The sequence below is a fragment of the Gouania willdenowi genome, chromosome 13, assembly GCF_900634775.1.
Source record: "Gouania willdenowi chromosome 13, fGouWil2.1, whole genome shotgun sequence".
In the NCBI taxonomy this organism is placed as follows: Eukaryota; Metazoa; Chordata; class Actinopteri; order Blenniiformes; family Gobiesocidae; genus Gouania; species Gouania willdenowi.
Genome location: NC_041056.1, coordinates 2,099,778 through 2,126,830, shown reverse-complemented (window position 1 = coordinate 2,126,830; position 27,053 = coordinate 2,099,778). Strand labels below are relative to the sequence as shown.

Genomic DNA, 27,053 nt, shown 5'->3' with positions numbered 1-27,053 from the left:
CCGTAAAAAACCATATTATTATTTTACATAATTTATCATATTTATAAAACAGTAACAGTATTTTTTTAAATCTAAAGTTGTTGAATAAATATATATATATTTAAAGTTCAGTTTTTATTTGTGTATCTTTATTTTATTAAACTTGAAAATTCAAGCAAATTTATTTATTTATGATTACAGTTGACTTAAAAAAAAACATTAGTACAGTTTAACTACTCGAACACTAAAGAATAGAAAAACCTTTTATAGTTATAATTTTTGATAATGATAATATTTTGGCATTTATCATATTTATAAAATTATTCCAGTGTACACTTTTTTTTATTTGTGTATCTTTATTTTCTTGGATGAAAAAAATTATTGTGTTTAACTTCTATAATAAAACATCTTTGTAATATAATTTTTTTTGCTAATAGTTTTTCTTTTATTTATTTTCTTTCATTCATTTATTTTAAGACTAAAATGATAAAATTCAACATTTATTTCCAGTAACATGATAAATACATTTTAATTTGCATAATTAGAATTATGGAATGAAAAGCAAAAATAAACTTGGTAATATTCCACTCATTATGTAAAGGCATGAGATAATCCATACGCGGATTATTCCGTAACATCCGAGGGATGCAGCAGCGTAACAAACAGAGGCGGCCACGCCCGCAGTAGTTGTTAGATTTGAGTCTTTATTGAACTATTTTTTTTTTACTTTTTTTTGACAATTTGCTAGCAGACGTGAAAACCAACAAAACATCACCATCATCATCATTATCGTCGTTATCTTTTAATTACAGCGTAATCGTCAGACTGCGGGTAACAGTGAGAAGACGTGTGTTGTTTTAAAAAAAATATATGAAAGGAAGAAGAGTTGAAAGGAAAGGTTGGACGATGGCGTTGGACGATGTCGTCCCACGTTGGCGTTTCCTTCGGGTTTTTTTTACTCATCATGTACACGACAGAACAGTCTAGAAACATTAAACACACACAGCTGGAGACATTGTAGTGTTGTTGGGGGGGGGGGCAGTCCTTTATACACTGTAGCAACAATGTCCTGTCAATCAACTACTGGGGGTTTCACATTGGTTCAAACAGGGAGAGGGCGTGGCCTACAAACCAAAAATGGCATCAATAAAAAACTAGCAGTCTGTTATTTCATTTTACTGTGTGAAACTTTTGTCGTTTGAATCCACCAATCAGGAGTCAGGAGAGACGGGGTGAGGTGAGGGGGCGGGGTTATAGCAGGATGGGGGCGGGGCGAAGTGGGGATGGGATTTTTTTTTTACACTTGTGTTTCTCTCGTAGACAATATAAAATCTCACAGACAAGCAAAGAAAAGAAAAGGTATAAAAAAAGACGAATATGTGCATGTGACAGGAAGGGGCGGGGCTTGAATTATTGCTCTCTGAGTTTCTTCTCTTTCTCTCGTCTACGTCATGGATTGCATCATGTCTCCCGCTCCCTCCGTCTCTATGCGGACACCCGCGGCAACTTTTAGCAGCAATCCCGAGTCTAAGTTAGAGACTTCTGCAACTTGAACGTAATCGTAAACGAACGGCGCCGCGTTCGTCATCGCATTCATCGTAAAAGACAGATTGTTTTGTCAAAATTTGAGCTATATCTCGCTTATTTTTTGTCATTCTGTGTAATATTCTTGTTGTTTTGCACATTATTGGTAATTTTGGTGTCATTTTATTTTGTTATATTCTGTATATTTTATGTGTTTTTCGGTTCTTTTGTGTATTTTTGAGGTAATTTTGTGCGTTTTCTTTCAGAGTGGCTCCGTAAACTCTAACCTGAGTTTTGACAAGATGAAAAGACTTTATGTATATGCTAAACTTTCTGACTTTCTGTCAAAATGTAAATACAGATAAAAAGACGTGAATGAGAAAAGTGACATCATTTCGTCAACGTTTGACTCATCTAGACTTTTTCTGGGATATAAAAAAGTTTACGATATCTCAAACTTGGTTAAAAGAAATCGTAGATATATTTAGTTGAGTTGTGATTAGACAAAATGACAGTTAAATATATCTATAACATCAGTCCGTGAAGATATCATAACATAATTTCGCCTCGTCATAACTAATTAAAGAAATCAATAACGTAATTTTGCCTAGTCATAACTCTAACTATAGATATCTATAACGTCAATAAAAAAATAAAAAAAAAAATTAAAAAAAAGATATCTGTCAGTTTGCCTATGTATCAAACTCAAGGCCCGGGGGCCATATTTGGCCTTTCAGAGTCTTCACTCCGGCCCCTTGAAATGACTTTGACACAGATTTTTGAATAAAAAATGCAGAGGAAAGCTAAACACTTCATTTAAAATGAGTGTTTATTCATATTTCATAGTTTTTTAGCATGTTTGGAGATCTGTAATGTAGGTTTTGACTCGTGCAGATATCTCGAACTAATGCTCAGGATTGCTTTTAAACGTTGCCATAAACACGTGATTACTCCGTTTTTGGGAGGAAGAAGAGGATGAGGAGTTAAGGGTGGAGGGGGAGGGGGTTGGAGGCGGAGCAGTGTGGGGGGAAGGGGGAGGGGCTCAGAGCTCCTTGCTCAGCGAATCCCGGGCAGTTTTAATCCTCTTTGTGTGGCCTCACGCGTTTCCCGCCTTTTTGTCTGGCAAACAGAAACAGTGAATTAAAAAAGAGGATCAACAGAAAGACACAAGTGTGTGTTTAAGCTGCTACACAACAGTTGGAGTGAAGCACAGTCATCATGTTTGTCCTCTCCCTGCGTCCCTGTCCCTACGTTGCCTCCCCCACCGTACGGCGAGGAGGCCGGCCGGCCGGCGCCCTGCGGCCGCCCGCTGAGCCTCGGAGAGGGAAACCCTGAGTGGAGGAGGAGGCTCATTAATCCGGCTCCCTGACACTTTGATTTTGTGGTTAATCCGTTGATGGACTCAGCTCTGCTGAGGTCGACAAAAACCAGCTTTTCTCCTGCGACGCAAACACAGAGCTAACTACCGCCGCTACGGCTAGTTAGCGCTAACAGGAGTTCACAGTTTAACCCCGATTAACTGATCGTAAACAACTTATTAGCAGCACGTTTTACTACACACAGCAAATTTATATTTATTCTAAATTACTTCAGATTAAAAATTACATTATCACACATGACAATTATTTTTCATTTTGACAATTAAGTCGATTAAAAATCTGTCTGTTTTTTTTATTTTTGTCAAAATTTGAAAAGAATTTCATCGACTGAAACGACTTCTACTAAAATATGTACATAAATATTGCATTAATGTGTTCACTTCCAACGCAGTGATTACCTCTATAATCATGTCACGCCCTCTATTTCAAACGTAGTCACTGATTGGACAAAATTTGTCGACACAATTAACAGCGATTTTTCTGCTCCGTCTCTTTCCTGAGTTACTTACAGATAAATAAATAGTTGTGTGCTACATCCAGGCAACAACCTGAAACATTTTAAAATCAAACATCACATTTTGTAGCTGCTGACGAGTCCGTCACATTTCTTTAAATCAAATTCACGAGAGAAGCTAGCAGCTCGTTAGCATCTGTGTTACAGACTGCTAGCATTTAAAAGCTAAAAATATCTTCTTTTAGCAAAACTGTAGCCTGTTAGCTTACTAGCATAAATATGTTGTTTTTGAGTGTAAACATTGTGCGTTATCGTTCACAACAACCAGGTTTTTAACCTCACAGCATCGTTTATTAGCTTAATTTGCTACATTGGCTTCCTTTGCTACAATGCTAACTCTTGCATCAAAATGCAAAATGTCTTTGTGTCATATAATTTTCTCCACATAAATGCTTCACAAAACTAAATCTGAGTATTTGCTTCTTTGGTCAAGACGGAAAGAGTTTTGTTCACAAACATTAAAAGCAAAACGCTCTGACGTATCACGCTAGCTAGTTAGCAACGATTTGTGAACAGTGTTTGTATCTTTTAAAGTCTAAGTCTGTTTAGGTTTTTCTTTTCTCGTAGCTAAATTCCCTTCTTCAATGTTAAAGAGTTAAAGTCTTTGTAGTGACTCGGACTCACGGATCCTCTGAGAGACGTAAAGTCAACAAACTTAGCATAATCACAAGATAAATCGATGATTAACCCACAAAAACAGTTAGGACTCAAACTCAGGTGAGTGAAATTAACCAGATAAGTTAGTGAGTGACTCAGAGTAACCCAAATACATGAAGTGAATTTACCAGAACTTTACGGAACATTTTATTAAAGTTATCTACTTTAATAAAAGACTAGTTATCGAGCACTTTAGTGTCTTGGCAGTGAACGTGCTCATGCATGTCAATACAGACACGGAACACCGGTAACACACACATATAACTAAAATAACTAACAAAAGTAATATAACTAAACTAATGCTTCTTACCAATCAGTGAAACCACACACGTGCCTAATTTAGTGACGGGTTTACAAACTTAACAGAGCAGGAAGTAACTGAGTACAAATATTTAGTTACTGTACTTAGGTAGTGTACTTTATGAAGTATAGACTTCTTACATGAATACACAAATATCTGAAAATTCAAATTCTTTGTTTAAAAATTGTTCGGACTATAACTTGATCTCTCTGAATTGCCAGGTTGGGTTTATTGCGCAGCATTTTGGTTGATTTTTGACTGTTTCTGGGTGGAATGATCAGCTTTATCTGGCAACACAGTCCAGTCAGTATTCTTACATGAGATACTATAAACCGCGACACATCGGAGTGATGGAAGAATGACTGATAAGGAAACGTATTAACGAGTGTAGTGCGAGGTGAGCACATTGTTTCATTGGCATTATTAGCACACATGCTAATATCAGTGATTGGCAGTAATTGAACAGAACGCCCTTAGAAGACATGTGTGTGTTTTGTGCCGTCATGTGTATTCTCAGTACGGGACATCAGCGTCGTAGCACCCGTTTAAACCGTTGTCGCTGCACAGCTCGCGCTCTAATTGGTCGGTTGCCGCTATCATTGCATTTTGGACAATGACCACCGCCGCCTCTCGAAGGTCCCTCTTCCTCATCTCCTCCTCCTCCTCTTCCTCCCGTTCTTCATCTCTCTCGCCCTGGTCAAATGACTCCTCCCAGCTATCAGAGGCTAACGCTAGCCCCAGCGGTAGGCTAGCGATTTGCTTACAACTACTGTTTGTGAGCGTCGCCACCGGCTGCTGCTGATTGCCGTTAGTGTCTCCGTCTTTGCCGTAGCCGCAGATGTTCTGCAGCGGTTCAGAGTCCCGCTTGACGTGCTCTAACTCACCGCTGTTCACCGCTGCCATGGCGTTGATGATCTTGGCGTTGGCGTCGTCCTTTGCTCCTGCCGCCTCCTTGCTCTTCTTCACGGGGCTGCTGCCCGTTGTCTTCTCCTCATCCTGGTGATTGTGTGTGGCGTTCTCCTCCGCCGTGCCGTTGGTGCAGCCGTTCTCACCGTTGGTCACCGGAGTCTCCGTCAGCGCCTTCTCGGGCTCTTTCTGCGCTTCGTTCTCCGGTTCCTTCGCCGGCTCTGCTACGCCTTCCTCCGGGGTCGGCGTATTCTCGGCGGTCGCCTCTTTGTCGTTGGATTCTGGGGTCGCCTCGGCAGCCTCGCCATCGGCGGTGCCTCCTTCCTCGGCAGCCTCGGCGGTGGCTTCATCCTCCTCCTTGGTGCCTTCGCTCATGTCCACGCTGGTGGACTTTCCCTTACGCAGTATGAAGTTCTTCAGAGAGACGGCACGGCCGAAATGCGACCGCTTGGCCTTGGCGGACTTTCCGTCTTTGCCCTCCTCGGCTCCGCCTTCCTCGCCTGCCGGGAAACAGAAAACATAGTCAGAATTTCATCAGAGCTTCCTCCTTCTTTTTCATCAAACTCCGACACCTCCTAAAGACCCGTTTGTGTTTTATATTCTAGCAGAATGCTTACTGGGTGCTACTGGAAGCATAGCATTCAGCTATCAGGCTCTCCGACATTTTACTATTTTTTTCTGCTGAGATGCAGCAAAAGATTTTTGTTCGTTGTTATTAAACATTTAATTAAAATAAAATTCAATAAAACATTATATAATATAATATAACCAAATAAAATACAGTAAAATGCATGAGCCCTTCCTTAGCCTCCCTCCCACTAGGGAGCACTTACAACACAAATAGAGAAGGACAAAGCAGGATTGTCTGAAATATTCTTAACACTGCTCAAAGTAGTCAAAACAAGGACAAGTTAACCAATGTTTTTGTTACTTTTGGTGTCTTTTGTGTTTTAATGCAAAACATTTCAGGTATTTTTTTAGTGTTTTAATGTAAAATATTAATGTTATTTTTTCCTGTTTTATGTATTTCTGTTGCCGATTTGTGCAGTTTAGTTGATATTTTGTGTTTTTGTTGTAATTTTGTGTATATTTCTTGTTTTGTGTCTTTATGTGATTAATTGTGTGTATTTTATTCATTTTGTCTGTTTTTGACTTTTTTATTTTTATAAACATGGCATCCGCTCACCGGCTGTGACTGCGTCCTCCTCTGCACTGGGGGCACACTCCGTGTTGGCGCGTTTGCTTTTGGGGATGACGCGTTTCTTGAAGGAGGTCCAGATCTCGTTGGCGTGTTGCGTCACGGTCGCACCACCCGCCCCCGCTGTTGCTGCCTTTTCCTCCTCGCCTCCTTCTGCCTTCTCCTCGCCTGATGCCTCCGTCTTGGCTTCCTCGGCTCCGCCCTCTGCCTTCTCCTCCTCTGCGCTGTCGGCCGTCGCTGCCTCCTCGGTCTTGTCGGTGGAGTCCTTGTCGGAACCCTTGGTCTTGCCGCTGATGCCGACCATGGACGAGTCCCTCTTCAGGCCCTGGAAGGTCCAAGAGCGTTTCAGCTTCCACCTCTTCTGGCCGGACTCCTTGGAGTCCAGCGTGGAGGAGTCGCCGCCGCCCTCTCCCTCCGCCCCATCCTCCTTCCCTTCTTCTCCGGCGCCGCTCTTCCTGTGCGTCTTCTGTGCCATCAGCTTCTTGAAGGAGTGCCAGCGCTTCATGTGCTTGGTGGTCGCCGTCGAGGACGAGGCTTTCTGCTCCTCTTCCTCCGCGACTCCGTCTGCGGGGGCCGCTGCTCCTTCCTCGCCGGCGGAGTCCGCGGTAGCGTTGAGCGCCTCGGCATTCTCCAGCCGGTCCAGAGACTTGGATCGGACCTTCACTGGTTTCTCGACCTCGGCTGCAGCGGCGCCGTCCTTCTTCTCTGTGCTGCGGTGGGAGAAGATCCTCGCCACGGGTTTCCTGATCAGATCCCGCACGGTGGACTTGGTCTCGGCCACTTTGCCCTTCTCCGCCTTCTTTTCCTCCTCTTTCTCTCCGTTCTCTGCGGCTGCCTCTCCTTCCGCACCTCCCTCTGCTCCTGCATCGGCTGCCGGAGTTTCGTCACCTTCTTTCTCACTGTCTTTCTCGCCATCTTTCTCACCGTCTTTCTCGCCTCCTTCGGCGGCGGGTTCCTCTCCAGTGGCAGCAGAGGCGGCGTTCTGCTCCTTCTTCTTCCTTCCTCCCATCACCTTCCCGAGGCCGCTCTTGTTGAGGAAGGAGTCCAGGAAGGAGGTCTTGTGTTCGACAGAGGAAGTATTTTCTGAGCTCTGAGCTGGCGTTGCCTCGCCGGCCGTTGCCGCCACTCCTTCCTCTTCGCTTCCTGTTGCGGCCGCCGTCGGCTCCGCCGCTGCCGTGTCGTTGTTCACAGTCTCTTTGTTGTCAACAACCTCGCTGTTCATGGCCGAGCCATCTTTATCCACCACCTCATTGTTCACAGTCTCTGAGTTCGTGTTGTCAGGTTTCACCTCTGCCTCCCCCACCTTTGTTTCTGTTTTTCCGTCTTCCTGGACCACCGGCGCCGCGTTGGCCTCCGTTGCCGCCATCTGGGAAAGGCAGAAGTGACGATAACGACGAAATAGGTGCGCTCCTTCCCTTCCTTCGTTGGCCTTCTGCCCTCCTCGTCCTCTTGCTCGTGCTGCTGTTTGGTTCCTACCGCTGTGGTGGCGCTCTCAGGTCATGGAGATCACGGTGAAGCGCGGTGGTGAGGGTGAACGATACTCAGCATCCTACTCGACCTCCAAACTCCTGCAGAGGGCGAAAGAGAAGGAGAGGAGACACAGATGTTCAATAGTGCGAATCCACAGCACAGACGTTCGTCTGCTCCGGGATGTGAACGGAATGAGAATGAAGTGAAGAGAGCGTAGCCGTTTCTCATAATTAATGTTCCGGTTTATTTTGAAAAATTGTCACCTCCTCTTTTGCGCTCACATCACTGTATTTGATTAAAATGTTGAAGGAAGTCCCAATGAGACCCTAGTGTGAGTAATATATTAAATAAGTAACAGTAAACAGTAAGAAAGAAACCAAGTAAGGAACTGTAAAAGCAATGAACTGAGTAAGTATACAGCATATAACAAGTAGGAAACTGGTAAAGAAGTAACTAAGAAAGTAAAGAGTACCTAAATAAGAAACTAAGTAAAGGGGTAACTCAGTAGAGTCATGTCTTTTCATTTTGATACACATTTTGTTGTCACAATAGTTCACTGTGAAATCTTGCTCCAGGACTAATTAATGACTAAACATCATCCAATAAAAAACACAGATGAGGTTTCAATTTAAAAAATAATTCCCAACCATTTTATTAAGTAATGATAATATATATTATTTGCATCGGATGTTGATGAGCTTGTCTACGATTCCCATTAATTAGCGTCACTACTTTGTGTTTCTATGTCAGCAGCTGGGAAATGTGGGAAATGTAGTTTTTCAGTGATTCCACGTCTCAAGTTTCAGCTCCTTTAAACACCCCTGAGGTTGTAGCAGAGTTTAATGAATGAATGAATCAGCCGATGAGTCACTGACAGAGAGCTGTGTACACACACACACACACACACACACACAATTTTCTAGCATCACGGATTACACAGAATTCAAGTTTTGAAACTGAAAATGAATGAAACCTGAACTGTTTTCCAGCTCCTCTTTCTCAAGACTTCTGTAAATCACCTAAAGTATAACAATTAGGGCTGGGACTTTAACGCTTTAATGGCGATCGATTGTTTACAGGAAAATAACTCACAAAAAAAATGACAACGCAGTTAATCGTTTTTTTTTCACTCCAAACAGCGCAAAAACTTTGACAAGTTTCAGGTATACCCATAATACTGATGCACAGACCACAACACAAGAAACAGGAGAACCCAAGAAGTTGTTGCTGTGCTTCGTGGGTGTTCATTTTAGTTTAAATAAAAACACTGGATGGAAAACTAAAGCCCAGTTGTAGAACCTCAATGCTAAACATGTAGCGGCTTGCATCTCAATGGTAAACATGTAGCAGCTAGCATCTCAATGCTAAACATGCAGCAGCTAGCACCTCAATACTAAATATGGAGCAGCTAGCATCTCAATGCTAAACATGTAGCAGCTAGCACCTCAATGTTAAACATGTAGCGGCTAGCATCTCAATGCTAAACATGTAGCGGCTCGCACCTCAATGCTAAACATGTAGCAGCTAGCACCTCAATGCTAAACATGTAGCAGCTAGCATCTCAATGCTAAATATGTAGCAACTAGCACCTCGATGCTAAATATATAGCAACTAGCACCTCAATGCTAAATATCTAGCAACTAGCACTTCAATGCTAAACATGTAGCAGCAAGCACCTCAATGCTAAACATGTAATAGGTAGTACCTCAATGCTAAACATGTAGCAGCTAACAACTCAATGCCAAACATGTAGCAGCTAACACCTCAATGCTAAACATGTAGCAGCTAGCACCTCAATGGTAAATATGTAACAGCTAGCACCTCAATGCTAAACATGTAGCAGCTAGCACCTTAATGCTAAACATGAAGCAGCTAGCACCTCAATGCTAACATGTAGCAGCTAGCACCTCAATGCTATTCTTAAATATACACAGCTTAAAATAAAGGACATAAATGGTTTATTTCACATATATTTTATGCCATAGTTAAACTTAGTTCTGACTAGAATCTGTTTCTTATTTTATTTATTTAAGTCTTAATCACCTGACATAACCAAGGCTGCGTTCATGCCCTGTTGGAAATCCCAGCGTTACTTAACGTGTGGAGGGAAAGTAAACACTGCAGGCTACTTCAACACTTGAGCTTCTTTAAGCTGAATCATTAATCCTCATCAGCTAATTAGACTTCAGCTAACAGCAGGAAGCTGCGACGTCTCCAAACTCTGATCACTTTAGATAGACGGCCTCCAACACACGCCTCCAACCATCGATTGAAAAGTCACTTTAATAACAACAGCAGATTATAAAGTCTTATACAGAGAAATTATTCTGAATTAAAGGAAGAGTTAATTCACCTCTGGTCCCGATTACCATAAGATAAGATACTATATATCAGTGGTTCTTGAACTTTTTAGGCCCAAGTACCGACTAGAACATTATAGTCAGGATCATTTATGTCATCATTTTGTGTATTTTGTTGTTTGTTCTTTTTATTATTCAGTATATTTGTCTCTTATTTTTGTGTGTTGTTGGTATTATTAAAAACATTGCCATACGCTCTCTTTCTGTTGGGATAAACAGTACAGGATAAACAGGTATAGGTGAGAAGTTAAGAACATTTAAGATCTGTTATGTTGAATGAAGTTGAGCTAAAACAAGATACATTGTGATGTTTACATTAAATTAAGATGAGATAAATTAAAATAAGTTGGATTGAGATACGTTAAGATAAGATGGATTAAGATGGTTTCAGATAAATTAAGATAAGTTAAGTTTGGATACGTTAACACAAGTTAGGTTAGGATAGGTTAACATCGTTTACATTAAGATAAGTTAAGTTAGGATACGTGTTAAGTGTTTCTTCTGTTTGCAGTGACTAATGATGGATTGGAACCACCTGATCAGGAGCTGCTGATTGGTTCTCCTCTGCTGTGGCTGCACCAATCATCTCTGGAGCCTGTCTTTATAAATGACTTCCAGAATGTCTGTCTCTGTCCTCACACTACATGAGCTGGTTTAGGAAACGTTTGTTCGTTGTAATGGGATTCAGTCAAGTTGGGTACCCTACATATGCAGCACGTGGGTGTCTGTACACATTAGGTAAGCGGTTGGTGCCACCTGAAGGGTGTTCCATGAAGGAGGGTTAACAAACTCTGAGTCTATCCATAAACTCTGGGTCAACATACCCAGCGATGGGAAACTCTGTGTATCTGATTCATTACAGCTGGTATGAAGTGGGTTAATAAACCCTGAGTATGTAAACCTTGGGTTACTGACGTGCACGCGTGTGACAAAAAGCCATCATCAATGGATCAAAGATTTACTCGAGCTGCCATGGCAACCACCCGGAAGAGAGTGATTTATTCACCCTGATGGTGAAATAAGCCGGTGTTTGATGAATATGATCCTGTTCTAAAGGTGTGTTCAGTCTTCAGTGACTATAGTGGCTTAAATCACCTGTAATTAGTCACATTTTTTGGTCACTTCATCACTTTATTGCTTCAGTGACGTGACGAGCGGTGAATAATATGAATAAAATGTGTCTGAGGAGACGTGTCAGCAGCATAGGATGTCTACATAGAGAGTCCTCCTGTTACACTGGATATGAAGACACTTGCCCTAGTAAACATCTCTAAATGGCTCGAGCTGTCTCACCTAACCTTAAATGTGAAGAAAACCGTTGCTGTCTGTTTCTCAATTAAAACAAGACCCTCTAACAGCACCTTTGAAGTCAGCATAAACAATGAAATCATACAAGTAGTAAAAGAGACCAAATATCTTGGAATTATTATTGATAACAACCTTAAATTTCAAAGTCAAGTCAAAAATGTGTGTAAAAAGGTCAAATCCAACTTGAACTGTTTTGGCTTCATCAGGAGGGATCTGTCCCATCAGGCCGCCCTGCTATACATGCATGCAATGATTTTTTCACATCTGTCCTACTGCATCACATCCTGGTCACAAACCTCCTCGTCCACACTCAAGCCAGTTGTTTCATTGTACAAACAGGCAGTCAAGGTATTTGATAGAAAACCTATGAGATGGCATCACTGTGACATCATTCATAGACATAATCTTTTTACTTTCGAAAACTTTATAAATTTTAGTACTCTGAAATTGGTCTTTAAATGTTTGAACAGTCATGTGTCGCTGCTGTTCTCAGCTCTCATTGTTCGGCGTCAGGACTCCCGTAGACCCAACACCAGAGCCTCGGTCAGTGGGGACTGTGTTCTCCCAAAATTTACAAAATCTTTTGGACAGTTCAGTTTCTCTTTTAATGGATCCAGCCTGTGGAACTCTCTGCCCACTGATTTAAAACTGCAGACTGACATGAACAGTTTTTACAGAGGTCTGAAACAATGGCTGAAGTCAAGTCAAAGCTGCTCACATGGTAACGCTTTATGAAATGTATCCTGATGTGTATTGTTTACCTTTTAAATAGTGTAATGTGTATTGTATTGCATTGTGTATTGTGAAATGTGTTGCCTCCTATGGACAGGTGTTGCATATTAGCAGTTTTGCTATAACACTGAAAACGATGTATCTGGTTTGTCCAATGCAGTTGTTATGTCCATATCAAATAAACGAATAAATAAAAAACAGTAAATGCTGCTTCATATCTAATCAATTATATTGATTTTTAATGTAATATTGTTGCCAGAGTCATCTCGACGTCTTAAAAAAATTTCATTATTTATTAATCCCTGAAGCAGGACGCGAACCATTGCTTCGAAGAGCAGCGTCACAATTCCCTGCACCACCATACCTTCATAGATGTATGATCTATAGATTTAACTGTATAACAATATAACACAACAATCGAGCCTTAAAAGAGAAAAATAAAACGTAAAGCAACACATTAGTAATGATGTGAACACGTCTGTGGTGTGTGATGTCACTAATGTGTTTCAGAGAAAAGTGTTAAGGTTTATTAAAGTGTTCAGGTGGGCGGAGCCAGGTAGAAACCCAGGGTTTCTTTGGTAAAACCTGTCAGCGACCAGGTTTAGTTCACGGACAATGTTGCCATGGTAACATACTCAGAGAAGAACATACCTCACGTTTAGGAATGAGATACTGGAATACCCCTCTGCTGTACTTTTACTAAAACGCTTTTTGTTGATTAGTTCGTCAGCGTTTTTAAGTTCTTTTTGTTTCTGCTGAGGTTAGAGAGGTTGATAAACTGGGGTTTGGTTTTGTTAATTACTTTGATTTGGCACAACCTATGGGTCCCCACCTCCCCAAATGTTCATTTAAAAATGCTCTGCCAATAAATAAAAGGCGCGTTTGCTCGTTGTTGTGGTCCTTCAGTTGTTTGTTCAGTTACGGTCTATCTTTTTGTGGCCGTAACAATACGTTAAAATAAATGATGTAAATATAAGTTAGGATACGTTAACCTCATTTAAATTGCGTTAAGATAATTTAAAATAAGTTAGGATATGTTAAGATAAGTGATGTGATAACATTAACATATTTTAAGATAAGTTAAGATATGTTAACACAATTTAAGTAAAGGATTAGATTAGATTAGATACGTGAGGTTATAAATTAGGTTAGGATAAATTAGGGTTACCCGAACCCCAAGTTATCATAATTTAAGATAAGTTAGGATAGGTTAAGATAAATTAGGATAAGTTAAGATGAAATACTTTAAGACAAATCAAGTTAAATGAAGTTGAGCAAAAAACAAAAACATCAAGTTAAGTTTAATTAAAGGTCATATGTATTTAAGATGATTTTATTAAATAATGGTAATGAATAATATCTAGTAATTAAAGAGTCAATGCTTTGTTTATCCATAATCTTTATTATTAACTGTAACGTGGAGGAATCATCAGCTCACTGAGATACGTCTGAAGCACACAGAGGTTTGATTTCTAGAAAAGTTGAATTTATGATTGTCAGATGTGAGTTAATCTGATCATTAGTTACTGTTAGATTTTCATCTTAAAGCATTAATTCAGCTTTATTGATAAAAACATGTTGAGGATGCAGCGTTAAGGACGTGTTGTTGCATTTAGTTTTCTTTCATGTTTAGTTGAGTTAAAATGAACAGTTCTTTAGTTCATCAGTGGAACGCTGCAGCAGCAGAACGGGAGCCCAAAAAACTGGAACAGCATCACACCACAAAATGGAGGAGGAGGAGGAGGAGGAGGCTGACTATGAATATCCTCCTTTATTCATGTGACTAAAAAAGTACAAAACAACCCCCGAAAACACAAAAAATGAAAAACAAAATGAGTACAAAAACACACAAAAAACAAAAAATGACAAGAAAAATACAGACAATGACCCAAATAACACACAGAACAATGACAAAATTCCCCAAAACACACAAAATAACAAAATCACAGACAATGAGTCCTATAAAACACAAAACAATACAAAAACACAAATTACAACAAAAACGCACAAAACATGAGAACAAAATCACAATGAGTCAAACTATTCTCTATATTTATCAGTAACTTATTGGCTGATTACGGCTTGTTTTTTAATTTCCTGCAAAAAACCTTCAGCGTTTCAGAGAAATAAAGAACATTTCTTCATCTTTTTTATGTCATTTTAGGTGAATTTGTAGAATAAACGACCAGAACATGCATTATTGTGTTTTACAGCTTCTGTTTTCATCATTTTCTCTTTTTCTTGTTCTTTTAATTCATTATAAAAGTCTAAATTGTGCAGTTTTCTGTTTGTATTTCTGTTCTTCTATATGTTTAGTGGCTTCATGGTCCCAGTGTTTCCATCTGCTGGTGTTTTCCCACTGGAATCACTGGGGATTTCTGCTAATGCAGCAGTAATGAGGGTCAACAGGGATCAGAGTGAGTGGTTAATCATTCCCACTTCACACTGAGATAACGTTCCTCTTCACACCTTCCTCTCTCTCTCTCTCTCACACACACACACACACACACACACACACGTAAACATTGGAAATGCCATATAGCAGACATGGCCCACATGCAGTCATCAATCACCAAAATAAATGTGGAATGACTCAAAAAGACATGAAATACACAAAAAGACGTAAAAATAACAGAAAATGAAAACAGAAACACACAACATGACTTAAATAGCAGACAAAACTACAACAAAAATACACAAAATGACAGAAAATGACATTGAAATACACAAAAGACTCCAAAAACACAGAAAACTACTTAAATAACAGACAAAAATACACATGATTCCAAAAATACAGAAAATGGCAACATAAATACAATAAATTACATTAAAATACACAAAGTGACTCTAGAAACACACAAAATCACATTGAAATACACAAAATGACTCCAAAAATATACAAAATGACAGGAAAGTGATGTGTTCCCTTCGTTCTTTGGTTAATAAACTGGTGACTGACTATCAACTGTGAGGAACAATAAATGTTAGAATTTCTACTATTTGACACTTTTGCTAAAACAATTACAGCTTTTTTGAGTCCAGTAAACATGTTCATTTTCCATCAACACACACGGAAGTTGATCATAAGAAACGAGGAGCACCAGTAGATTCATTACACCACCTCTGGTTTCACATATGTAATGTGATTTATGTATCAATAACGTTTCAATTCACCAGTAACGTGACTTATGCGTTGCTTCTATTTATGTCCAGGAGCCAAAGTCCACCCAGTCACCAGATTATCTGGATACTATTTGGACCGTAACACTGTTCGGTAAAGTTGTCAGATTCGGACTTCCAGCATCAATAACTATTTAACAAATGACAGCTCTGCCATCAGTGTGAGGTGGACAACATGAGACAACGCAGCAGAATAAAAGTCCGTCTGTGTGTCCTCACTGTGTGGTGAGATTAAAACACTGTAAATATCCAAATATCACACAAACAAAACCAGATTTCATTTTAAAACAGAAAAACGCTGCTTGTTTGGTTTTTCTGTTTCTGGTTTTAAATGAATAAAACCAAAAAAAACAACTCGTTTTTTCAATTTCTCAAATTGGTTTTGAAACAAAATAACCAAAGAACGAAAGGTACATGAATTAAAAGTACACAAAAAACTGAAGACAAAAATACAATAAAAACACACCTACTGTAAGTAACTAAAAACATACCGTAGATTAGTACAGAACGACAACTCTTTGTTGTTTCCTGTGTTCATCTCTGATTGGTCATTATCAAACACATGCTTCAGGCTTTTTCTCACCGTCTGTGCATTTTTAAAACATCTTTTTAGGTGATGGATAAATAAACATGAAGATGTTTTAGAAATATTTATCATTTTTTAAAGAAAATTATTGTTTTTAACTCCTGTGCAGAAACAAAATAACAACTAATAAATAAATAAAAATGCGTAATTAAACATAAATTTATGTCAAAAATAAAGTAAGATATAATTAAAAGGTAGATAAAAGTTGTAGTGACATGGATTATTCTGAGTTCCTTTTTCATTCTTTTTTTATTATTCATATAAAGATGTATGAGAACAGCATTAATATCACCATATTTCCTCTCAGGGATCAATGGTTTACTGAATCTGATCAGGTTTATTGATTAAATTTTGATCAACTTAGTTTAAATTAATTATTGATCTTATCTTCTGTAGCTCTGATGAGATGTTAGAATGTAACATTCTAATAACGTCGCTACAACTGACTTTTATTTTGTAAACCAGAAATTCCCACTGAAACGGTTGTACTTGAGGTAGCTAGCTGACTATGAATGTGAACCTATAGACACGGACAAAAGGCTGGAATAAAAAGAACTAAAGGACAACACGGAAATTGGCACCGGCAGAACCCCGTGACCCTGATAAACGGGAATTAGCGGATGAAGATGGATGGATGGATGGACAACACGGACTGGGTTATTCTTAGTTAGCCAGGCATAACAGTTCGAACACTGAGCAGGGGAAGATGATTAAAGCTGATCACGTTTTCACGGAGCGCCGCTGCGCTACACGAAAAATGGACGGAAGCTTTACAGGCACAGCAAAGTTAAACGGTCACTGATGGCTCTGTGTTTAGGAGTCAGTGATGATTTGCTTTGTTTTTAGACAGTGTTTGTGGTGGTGTAGGCGGAGTTTAATGCAGCCAGAACAGGAGGGAGGAGGGAGGTGCACCTAATAAGCAGTCCCTGGAAACATTCCCCCATTAAAAAAACATTCTTTGCCCGACGTTTCATGCAGATTCTGTCCATTTTCGTGTTTAACCGTTTTCATTGGTCGATTCCATGATTCAGTCCCCGATATCGTTAATGCAGATTGTATAGGGCCCTAGCTAGGCTAATGCTAACGTTAGGCTAATTTTAATGCTAGGCTAATGCTAACGTTAGGCTCATTTTAATGCTAGGCTAATGCTAACACAAGGTAAATACTAACACTAGGCTAATGCTAAGTTAAAGCTAATGCTAATGCTAGGTTAATGTTAATGCTAGGTTAATGCTAGGCTAATGCTAATTCTCCGTAAATGGTAATGCTAGGTAAATGCTAACGCTAGGCTAATGCTAACCCCAAGCCAATGTAAACACCAAGCTAACGCAAAGTTAATGCTAGTGCTAGGTTAATGATAAGGCTAGGTTAATGCTAAATTTTTCCATCAATATTCCCATTATTCCCAGTTTAGAGTTTTTCCGTTATCGTATCACTTTTAACACTTCTGCAGATTTTTGCTTCACTGCCTAAGTGAACACACACACACACACACACACACACACACACACACACACACACACACACACACACACGATACAAGGAACACTTTATGTAACGTTTATATTCTTCTTCTCTCAGACTAAATCTAACGGTGATGATGGTCACAGATGCTGCAGTGAAGGTGACATTTCAGGTAATGTGTGTGGTTGTATCGGTGATAAATGGAGTCGCCTCCAGCAATCGGTCACGTCTCAGTGTTTTCACCCGTTCAGAGGTTTCATTTGGAAAGAGAAAGTGGATTTATTTTTGTTAGAGGGACGAAAACTGAGGTCAAACTAACAATCTACAACAAACTTTTAAATCTGGACCTAAAACGGTAAAAAAAAAAAAAAAAATTCTACTCAAAAATATATTTTCCTTGGTTTCATTTTTTCATTTCTAAAAAAAAATATATTCAGATGAAACATGACGATGATCAACGTGGCACTAAACAAATTCATCTGAAATTTGCCAGAAAAAAGACCAAAAAGGTACAAAAACAACTTCAACAACACAAAAAACGGCAACAAAACCAGACAATGAGTCAAAAAACACAAAATTTAAAAATTCCACAAAACAACAAAAAAAACCCACAAAATCTTACAAGAAAAACACAATAAATGAGTTCAAAAACAGACAAAACATCAAAAAACCCACAATAACTTCAAAAGCACACAAAACAATGACATACATAAAAGGAGTCCATAAGCACACAAAACAACAATAAAAGTTCAACAAGTGAATGACCAGGAAGAAACAACCCAAAAAATACAAAAACAACCCAAAAAAATCACAAGAAAAACACAAAATTTGTCTAAAATTCCACAAAGTAACAAAATCACACAAAACAACACAAAGATTACAACAAAAACAGTCAAAACACACAAAACAATTACAAAATCCACAAAAACAGACAAAACACCAAAAAACAAAGAACTTCAAAAACACACTAAACAACAACAATAAAATACACAAAATGAGTCCAAAAACACACAAAATAACAAAATAAATGCACACAAGCTCATGTACACATGAATGCCAGGAAGAAAAAAATAGATTCAACAAAACAACAAAAATCACACAAAAAACAACAACAAAATCCACAAAAACATACACAACACCAAGAAAATACACGAAAACACACACAAAAAACAATAAAATTCATACACGTAAACATACAAAACAACAAAAATATTTTTTCAAAAACCTCCAAAACTTTCCTCAGCCTTCACCTAAACAAAGCCATAAAAACTGAGGGAATATAAAAAAGTGTTTCCTGTTTTGACTCCAGTGGCGTCTCCACAACAAACATGCAAACTACACACAGTGATACGTTTACAGTAGCTACAGTTTGGGTCAAAGGTGTGTTTGATGATGAGGATGATGAGGATGAAGGCTCGGCACCTCTGTGGGCAGGATTATAACCGCTGAGGGCTTTTATTCTGAAAGTATTAAAGCTCAGGTCTAATCCCGGATCTTTTATTCTGAAAGTATTAAAGGTCTAATCCGGCGTTTGCATTCGCCGCCAAATCAAAGCTTCAGCTTCAGCCGTTGTGACCGCACGATGCCCCCCATCCACACACACACACACACACACACGTGTCTCACAGCAGCGTCACAACACAAATACACACAGTACACACAGATACACAAAATGATAATAAAAAAAATCGAATTGACAAAAAAAACACAAAAAAATTACAAAAACAAACAAAATGATTCCAAAAAATAAACCAAACAACACAAAAATACATAAATTGACAATCAAAACTTTAAAAGATCAACAATAGTAAACAAAATAAATAAAGACAACAGGAGAAAAAAATACACAAAACTACTACAAATATACACTAAAGAGTAACAATAGTACACGAAATGACAGAAATACACAATAAAACAATAAAGATTAAATTGACAAAAAACACACAAAACGACAAAAACTAAGAAAATGACTCAATAAATAAAACCAAGTAAGAAAAAAAATACAGTATAACACAAAAAACATGCCAGAGAACAACAATAATACACAAAACAACATTAAAAGAGACAACAGAAATTACAACAAAAACATGCAATTGAACAACAACAGTAGAGAAAATGACAACAGAAATACACAATGACAATAAAAAAGAGATGAAATTCACACAAAAAAATGACAAAAACAAACAAAATGACTCCAAAAAATTAAACAATATAAATAAAAATACAATATAAACACAACAATAGTATGTAAAACAGCAATAAAAAGACAAGAGGAAAAACACAAAAATGACGACAAAAATGAACAAAGTGACTCCAAAAAATCTAACTAAACAATATAAAAATACAATATAACATTAAAATCACACAAAAGAACAACAATAGTAGAATATGACGACACAAACCAGTGAAATGCTGAATGTTCAGTGATTGGTTGAATCTGTATCATTGCATCATCATCTTCATCATCAACTGATTTGTGTTCATCATCATCATAGAGACTCACAAAGAGCCCCAGTTTAGAGCAGCACACACACACACACACTGTTTCTGTGCTCCTCTATAGAGCTGCTTCCACAGAGAGGCCCTTCATCACCTCCTCCTCCTCCTCCTCATCCTCCTCATCCTCTCCCTCAGACACAGACAAGCCTTTATCTGCCCATCATGTGCTCCTTTCCCTTTCTCCTTCCATCCTGACCCTGTTTCCACACACACACACACACACACACACACACACACACACACACACACACACACACACACACACACTGAGCCCGAGAAGCGCGGAGAAAAGGACGCTTTTGGAAAACGAGCTCTAAATATTTGATCCGTGTGTGTGTGTGTGTGTGTGTGTGTGTGTGTGTGTGTGTGTGTGTGTGTGTGTGTGTGTGTGTGTGTGTGTGTAGCTTAATACAGATTTGATGTTATCTCTTAAGTCTGAGCAGCAGCAGCAGCAGCACATTTTTGTTTTTTTATCCCTACTTCTCATATTTAGTTTTTTGTTTTTTCAGCTCAAATAATCTCCTGGTTTGAACGTTTATGTTTGTGTCCATCTGTTTATCGCTCGTCCTAATCCATCACCTCCTTTTTCTGCAGCTCAAGGTGACATTTTTTTAAACCAGACATATAGGCAACCCATGGCCCGGGGGCCCACATGTGGCCATCTGACTCGTTTTATGTGGCCCTTGTAAAGTTAATGCACAAAATGACAACATTAATTCTAAAGCACAATAAGAAGAATGTGCAAAACAACATCAAAAACTACACAAAAATGACTCCAAAATCATGAAACTACCACAAAATGAGAAAAGTTTACAAAACAACAACAAAAACACACAGAATGACAGTGAAATAGAAACAAATGATGACAAAAAGAAACAAATCGACTCTAAAATACACAAAACAACAGAAAACAAACAAATAATAGAAAAAAAATACAAAACAACTTAAAAAATGACAACTATTTTCAAAAATCATTGAACCCCTCCCCCACAAAATGACTAAAAATATACAAGATGACAACAAAAACACACAAAATGACAGAAAAATAGAAACAAACAACGACTATCAGACACAAATTGACTCAAAATTACACAAAACAACAGAAAAGAAATAATAGAAGAAAAAGGTCAAAAACAACAACTATTTTCAAAAAGCACTGAAAACAAAAGCCACAAAATGACTCTTAAAAATACACAAAATGAGAAAAGTTTACAAAACAATATTTTTTAAAACAATGACAAAAAGACACAAATTAACTTAAAAAATACACAAAAATGACTATTTTCAAAAACCACAGAAAAAACCCATAAAAATCAACCCAAAATGAGAGTAAAAACAAAAATACACAGAATGACAGAAAAATATTTTTAAAAAAACAACAAAAAGACACAAATTGAATTAAAAAAAACAACAAAAAACAAACAAATAGAAAAAAAAACTTAGCAACATAAAAATACACAAAAATGACAAATGCGGCCCTCTATGTAATTTTGTGTGGTCTAAAAAGTAAATGCACAAAATGACTCCAAAAACACACAACATGACAGAGAAATATACAAATGACAAGAAACATGACAACAAAAACACAAAACCACAACCATGTGACTGTATCTCATCTGAGGGTCACATGATCAACATTGACATCAGCATTAGAATACTGATCAATCAGAGCATTAACACAGGAAACTAAAAAGAAACTGTGTTTGTTGTTGTTTTTGTACACTTTTTTCACTCATTCCATGTGTATTGTTGTCATTTTGTTCTTCTTATGTGTCTTTGATGTGATTCTTTGTGTTTTTGTAACTTTTCTGTCATTTTGTGTGTTTTTGGAATGATTTGGTGTGTTTTTGTGGTCATGTTTCTAGTCATTTGTATATTTCTCTGTCATGTTGTGTGTTTTTGGAGTCATTTTGTGCATTTACTTTCTAGACCACACAAAATTAAATAGAGGGCCGCATGTGGCCCCCGAACCTCCACTTGCCCATGTCTGTATTAGCATGCCTAACCATCCCACACAGATTATTTCTGATTGGTTCATTTAATCAATGTGTTCTGACTGATAGATGACATTATTTCTAGTCTTTAACAGTTACAGTAAAGGTAGTTTCTAGTTTTTAGTCGTCACAATAATTATTTTCAAACTCATACTAGCACGTTGAAACAAATGTTTCTTAGCCATACAATGACTCAGCACAAAAGTCAAATTTATTGACAATTGTTGTGAATTCTCTAAATATTTAAAAGCATATATTAAAATACTTAATCTGTATATACTGTGTAAATAAACTGACTGAATGCTATTGGCTAAAATCAAAAAGAGTTAATGAATATTGTAACGATTCAAAGCGCCTCGAACAGCCGAGAATACAAAGTATCTGTGGATGTTTCAAGAAAAATACGACATTTCTTTGGAAGACTAAGGATAAACGGGTGCGACTTATAAATTAGATAATACGCTACGTTTAGCAAACATTGGTGGAGCGTGCTGTGTTACGTTTGTGTCTGAACAATATTAGATTGTTTGTGAAAAAAAATCAATTTCTGACTGAGCTTTTTGTTTTTGTTGGAGAAGCTGCTAGCATTTGCTGCTAGCATTAGCTGTGCAGCCTAGCCTAGCGTAGCATATCTTACTCTGCTCCCGCTAAGCAAAATGTTGCTCACTTTGAGAGCTTTCACTCCTAAAAAATAACTGTACTATGTTTCATTGCGTGCTACATGTAACGCTAACATGTGCTAAATGAAGTGCCAATGTGTGCTAAATGTAGCGCTAATGTGTGCTATATGTAGCCCTAACGTGTGCTACATGTAGCCCTAACGTGTGCTACATGTCGCGCTAACGTGTGCGACATGTAGCGCTAATGTGTGCTACATGTAGCCCTAACGTGTGCTACATGTAGCCCTAACGTGTGCTACATGTAGCGCTAATGTGTGCTACATGTAGCGCTAACGTGTGCTACATGTAGCCCTAACGTGTGCTACATGTAGCGCTAACGTGTGCTACATGTAGCCCTAACGTGTGCTACATGTAGCCCTAACGTGTGCTACATGTAGCGCTAACGTGTGCTACATGTAGCCCTAACGTGTGCTACATGTAGCGCTAACGTGTGCTACATGTAGCCCTAACGTGTGCTACATGTAGCGCTAACGTGTGCTACATGTAGCGCTAACGTGTGCAACATGTAGCCCTAACGTGTGCTACATGTAGCGCTAATGTGTGCTACATGTAGCCCTAACGTGTGCTACATGTAGCGCTAATGTGTGCTACATGTAGCGCTAACGTGTGCAACATGTAGCCCTAACGTGTGCTACATGTAGCGCTAATAGCGCTAACGTGTGCTACATGTAGCGCTAACGTGTGCTACATGTAGCCCTGGTTAAGCATCACGTGCTAAATATGCATCAGCTTTGGTTCCACGGGATAAAAACAGCAACAGTTCATAAATGATTAGAAAAGATCTGCTTCAGCAGGAAAAGATGGATTAGTTTAACAGGTTTAATGAAGTCAGACTTCAGACAGTAACCAATCACAGTGTGACGTCACCCACACACGCACTCTGCTCTTGACCTCGTTTTTATTCTCATGTTTGACGCTGATCTGCTGCATCTTTTTTATTCACATTTTTCTTTTCTTTGATCAGCAAAAGCAACGCCAGCGTGCACGCGCCGTGCACACACCGTCTTAACGAAGAGGGACAAATGCGCGCGGTCATGGGACAGCAGGTGCTCGAGCAGCGCGTTCATGAGGAAAATGAGGCTGATTTGCATTGCTAATGACCCCCCCCCCCCCAGCAGACGCCCCCTCCATTTTGGGGAGCAGAAACGCTCCTAATATGGCGACGTGTTATTTCAGCACGAGACGCACACACACACACACACACACACACACACACACAGGTTCATTGATGTGAACGTGCTTTGAGTGACGGCACATAAACAAATAAACAAACGGGTAAGAACGAGCACGTGCACCCAAACATGATACACACTGATCGATCATCGATTGATTGATTTATTGATTGATCAGTGTGTATCATGTCTGATTGATCGATGTATCATGTCTGATCAGCTCTCGAAGCAAACAAGTGACGCGCCAAATTTCCCAACAAGCACCCCCTTGTCTATTATGTGCGTGCGTGTGTGAATGTGTGCGCGTGCATGTGAGGTGCGGGGACTCAATGATCCAGTAATAGACTGATCCTCTCATTGTGATGATGATGATGATGATGAAGATCAAACCAAAACACCTTGATGTGCGCGTGCTGACCCGTGCACACGCACGTCTCGCAGTGTTTGTGTATCGTGCATTTCTACATGTTTCAACGGAAAAGATTCCCCCCGATTGGGCGCGCGCACAGTGCACGCGCGGCTGCTCTCACGCCCTGTTGCTGTTTGTTTGTTGTTTTGGTTTTTCGTGTAAACAACAGATTTTGGACATCTTTGCTTGCGCGCCATGCACTCCCCATCCGTGCGCGTTCTCGCGCACCGACAGATGACAGACGCGCACACGCACGTCAGACGCGCACAGCGGAGGAGGAGCAGGTTGAACGGATGGCGCCGCGTGTCTGTGCCTGTGCGTGAGCTGCGTGCACACCACATTTCATCTCGCCGCTCCACAATGAAATACGCGCACAGACGGCCGTGCGTGTCCCGGGTCACGAGGGTCAGCAGCAGCACGCACGGGTCCGGGTCCGAACCGCGCACCCGGAATGTGCGTGGATCAGTCACCAAGCGGATTCCCAAATCCTCCAAAGCACGTACACGCACGGGCACACGCGCGCACCGCGCACTGACAACATAAAAGCACCGCGACCTGTGGAGGCTCACACGGACACACGGAGAAACAGGTAAATAAATACAGATAGCAGACCAACCTGCCGTGCGCGTAAATCCGTGTCCAGCAGCGTGTGCGTGTGGTGAGGTGCGTGGAGTGGAGGAGAAGAAGAATCTGAGAGACGTCTCTCTCTCTCTCTCTCTCTCTCTCTCTCTCTCTCTCTCTCTCTCAGCCAATTGTGAGAGAGATAAAATTGGCGCGAGCTGCAAGACGCTGCTGGCAAGCCTCGTCCACGCGCTGCGTGTGCACGCCCGATGCGCTTTTACCAAATAAACCTCCCCCCTCTCCGTGGTTGCCCATAGCAACCATGGAGACCATCGGCACCGCCCCTCTTAACACCCCCCTCTGACACACGCACGCGCGCAGACGCGTAACTTTTCACGCGGATGAGAGACAGATGGATGAGAGACAAAAGACACACATGGAGAGAGAGAGGCTTACAGCTCTCCTCTCAGTGCGCGTGCGTGCGTGTGTGTGTGTGTGTGTGTCGCAGACAATGGGGGCAAAGCATCCAAGACAAAAAAAGAATTGTGTGTGTGTGTGTGTGTGTGTGTGTGTGTGTGTGTGTGTGTGTGTGTGTGTGTGTGTGTGTGTGTGTGTGTGTGGTGGAGAGGGGGAGCAGTGAATGGGATAAAGGGTCCGCCCCCCTTTATCTGCTCAGGCTGAACTGGAAGATGAACACACACTCTCTCACACACACACACACACACACACACACACACACACACACACACACACACACACACACACACACGGTTCATTATACAACTTTAGTCATATTTTACAGACACTCCGGGACATAAAACGTGTTTTAGTTCAGGAACCAAACACTTTGATTTCTACATTTAACTGATGATCCATATCAGTCCCTGCAGGATCTACACGTTAAAAGATCTGGATTTTAGGGTCATGAGGGGTCACCAGTTACGTTCAAGAAACTAAGAATAATTTTTATAAACCTTTTCCACCACTTTTCCACCTAATGTCATATGCTGACCCACATTCACCATTTGTCATGCCCATTTTTGCCAGTTTAAACTAATTGTTCCAATATTGACACTTTTAACCATTTTTAACACTTTTTCTGTCTGTTTTTATCCACTCTAATTTACAACTTTTAACCAATTTCTGTGGTTTTTAAAATCCCATTTCACCACCTTTTCCACCATTTTTGGTCACTTTGAACCCATTTTATGTGATAAAAACCAGGATTTCCATCATTAAGATGACTATAATAATAATAAACAGATATTATTCAGATGAATAAATAAATGTGGTTATCACAGATTCATAGAACAATGGACCATCATTTTACTGACTTGTTTTCTTTTTACATCGGTATAAAGTGTTCTAAGCATCAAAGACATACTTGTTGGTTCAAATCCTCACCCTGTCTTTGTGCCATCCACTCTGTGATCGACTTGTTCACCTGCAGAGATAAAAACACACATTACAGACACACATCAGTCAGTCAGTGATGATGTCAGTGAAAGTTAGAACTCACCTAACAGTCTGTCAACGATGATGAAGCAGGTGAAGAAAGGTGAGACTCGTAAAGAAAAGAGTATCTCACATCTGGATCTTATGAGCTTTAGCTTAAGCTTTAGCTTAAGCTTTAGCTCTGATGATTTCACACATACACAGAGATGAAGTTAGAAGTTCTTAATCTTTCATTTTTTTAACGCTGCTTTCTCTCACTGAGCCTCCGACCCTTATCTTATCTCACCCTTACCTTATCTCACCCTTACCCTTATCTCACCCTTAAAACACTCTGCATTTCATCCTCAGTCGGTGTCGTTCGTGCACCTGTTGCAGAAGCAGATTAGGGTCAATTTTGATGGAGAAAATAATTTTGGGGAAATCAAGATTGAAGTCGAAAATTCAATAATAAAATCTAAATGCAATGTTGAGATTAAAGATGATGATTTGTCCCTAGTCAGCTTAATTAGATTTGACTTTATTAGCAAACCTTCGACATTTAAAATTCATCATCGCCATTTCAACTTTATTTTCATCTTTTCGAATTTGATCTCGACATTGAAACTTTAATCTCGACATTTCAAATTTGATTAAAGTTGAAATGTTGAGATTAAAGTCGAAAAGATGAAAATAAAGTCGAAATATCAAGATCAAAGTTTAAATGTTGAGATTACAGTTGAAAAGAC

The 27,053-nt window shown here is 39.5% G+C and overlaps 1 protein-coding gene across 3 annotated transcripts; it reads right to left on the bottom strand.

The window, feature by feature from the left end:
- Positions 1 to 761: 761 nt before the first annotated feature.
- On the bottom strand, positions 762 to 27,053 carry LOC114474309 (retinitis pigmentosa 1-like 1 protein). Of its 3 annotated transcripts, none has more exons than XM_028464523.1 (4): positions 26,393 to 27,053; positions 26,278 to 26,317; positions 6,447 to 8,026; positions 762 to 5,760 (listed from the first exon to the last, which is right to left on the bottom strand). In XM_028464523.1, the coding sequence occupies exons 3-4, from the start codon at positions 7,822 to 7,824 to the stop codon at positions 4,868 to 4,870; spliced, it is 2,271 nt and encodes a 756-aa protein (XP_028320324.1). In that variant the 5' UTR covers positions 7,825 to 8,026; positions 26,278 to 26,317; positions 26,393 to 27,053; the 3' UTR covers positions 762 to 4,867. The 3 variants fall into 3 exon arrangements, with proteins under 3 accessions (XP_028320324.1, XP_028320325.1, XP_028320323.1); XM_028464524.1 differs by lacking the exons at positions 26,278 to 26,317; positions 26,393 to 27,053 and adding an exon at positions 24,929 to 25,130 and having other exon boundaries at positions 762 to 2,622; positions 5,239 to 5,760; XM_028464522.1 differs by lacking the exons at positions 26,278 to 26,317; positions 26,393 to 27,053 and adding an exon at positions 24,929 to 25,130.

Excerpts from the sequence above, each read along its gene's own strand:
- LOC114474309 (XM_028464523.1), bottom strand. The coding sequence starts at position 7,824 with ATGGCGGCAACGGAGGCCAACGCGGCGCCGGTGGTCCAGGAAGACGGA. Across the intron at positions 5,761-6,446 it reads GGAGGACGCAGTCACAGCCG|GCGAGGAAGGCGGAGCCGAG; the intron begins GTGAGCGGATGC and ends GTTTCCCGGCAG.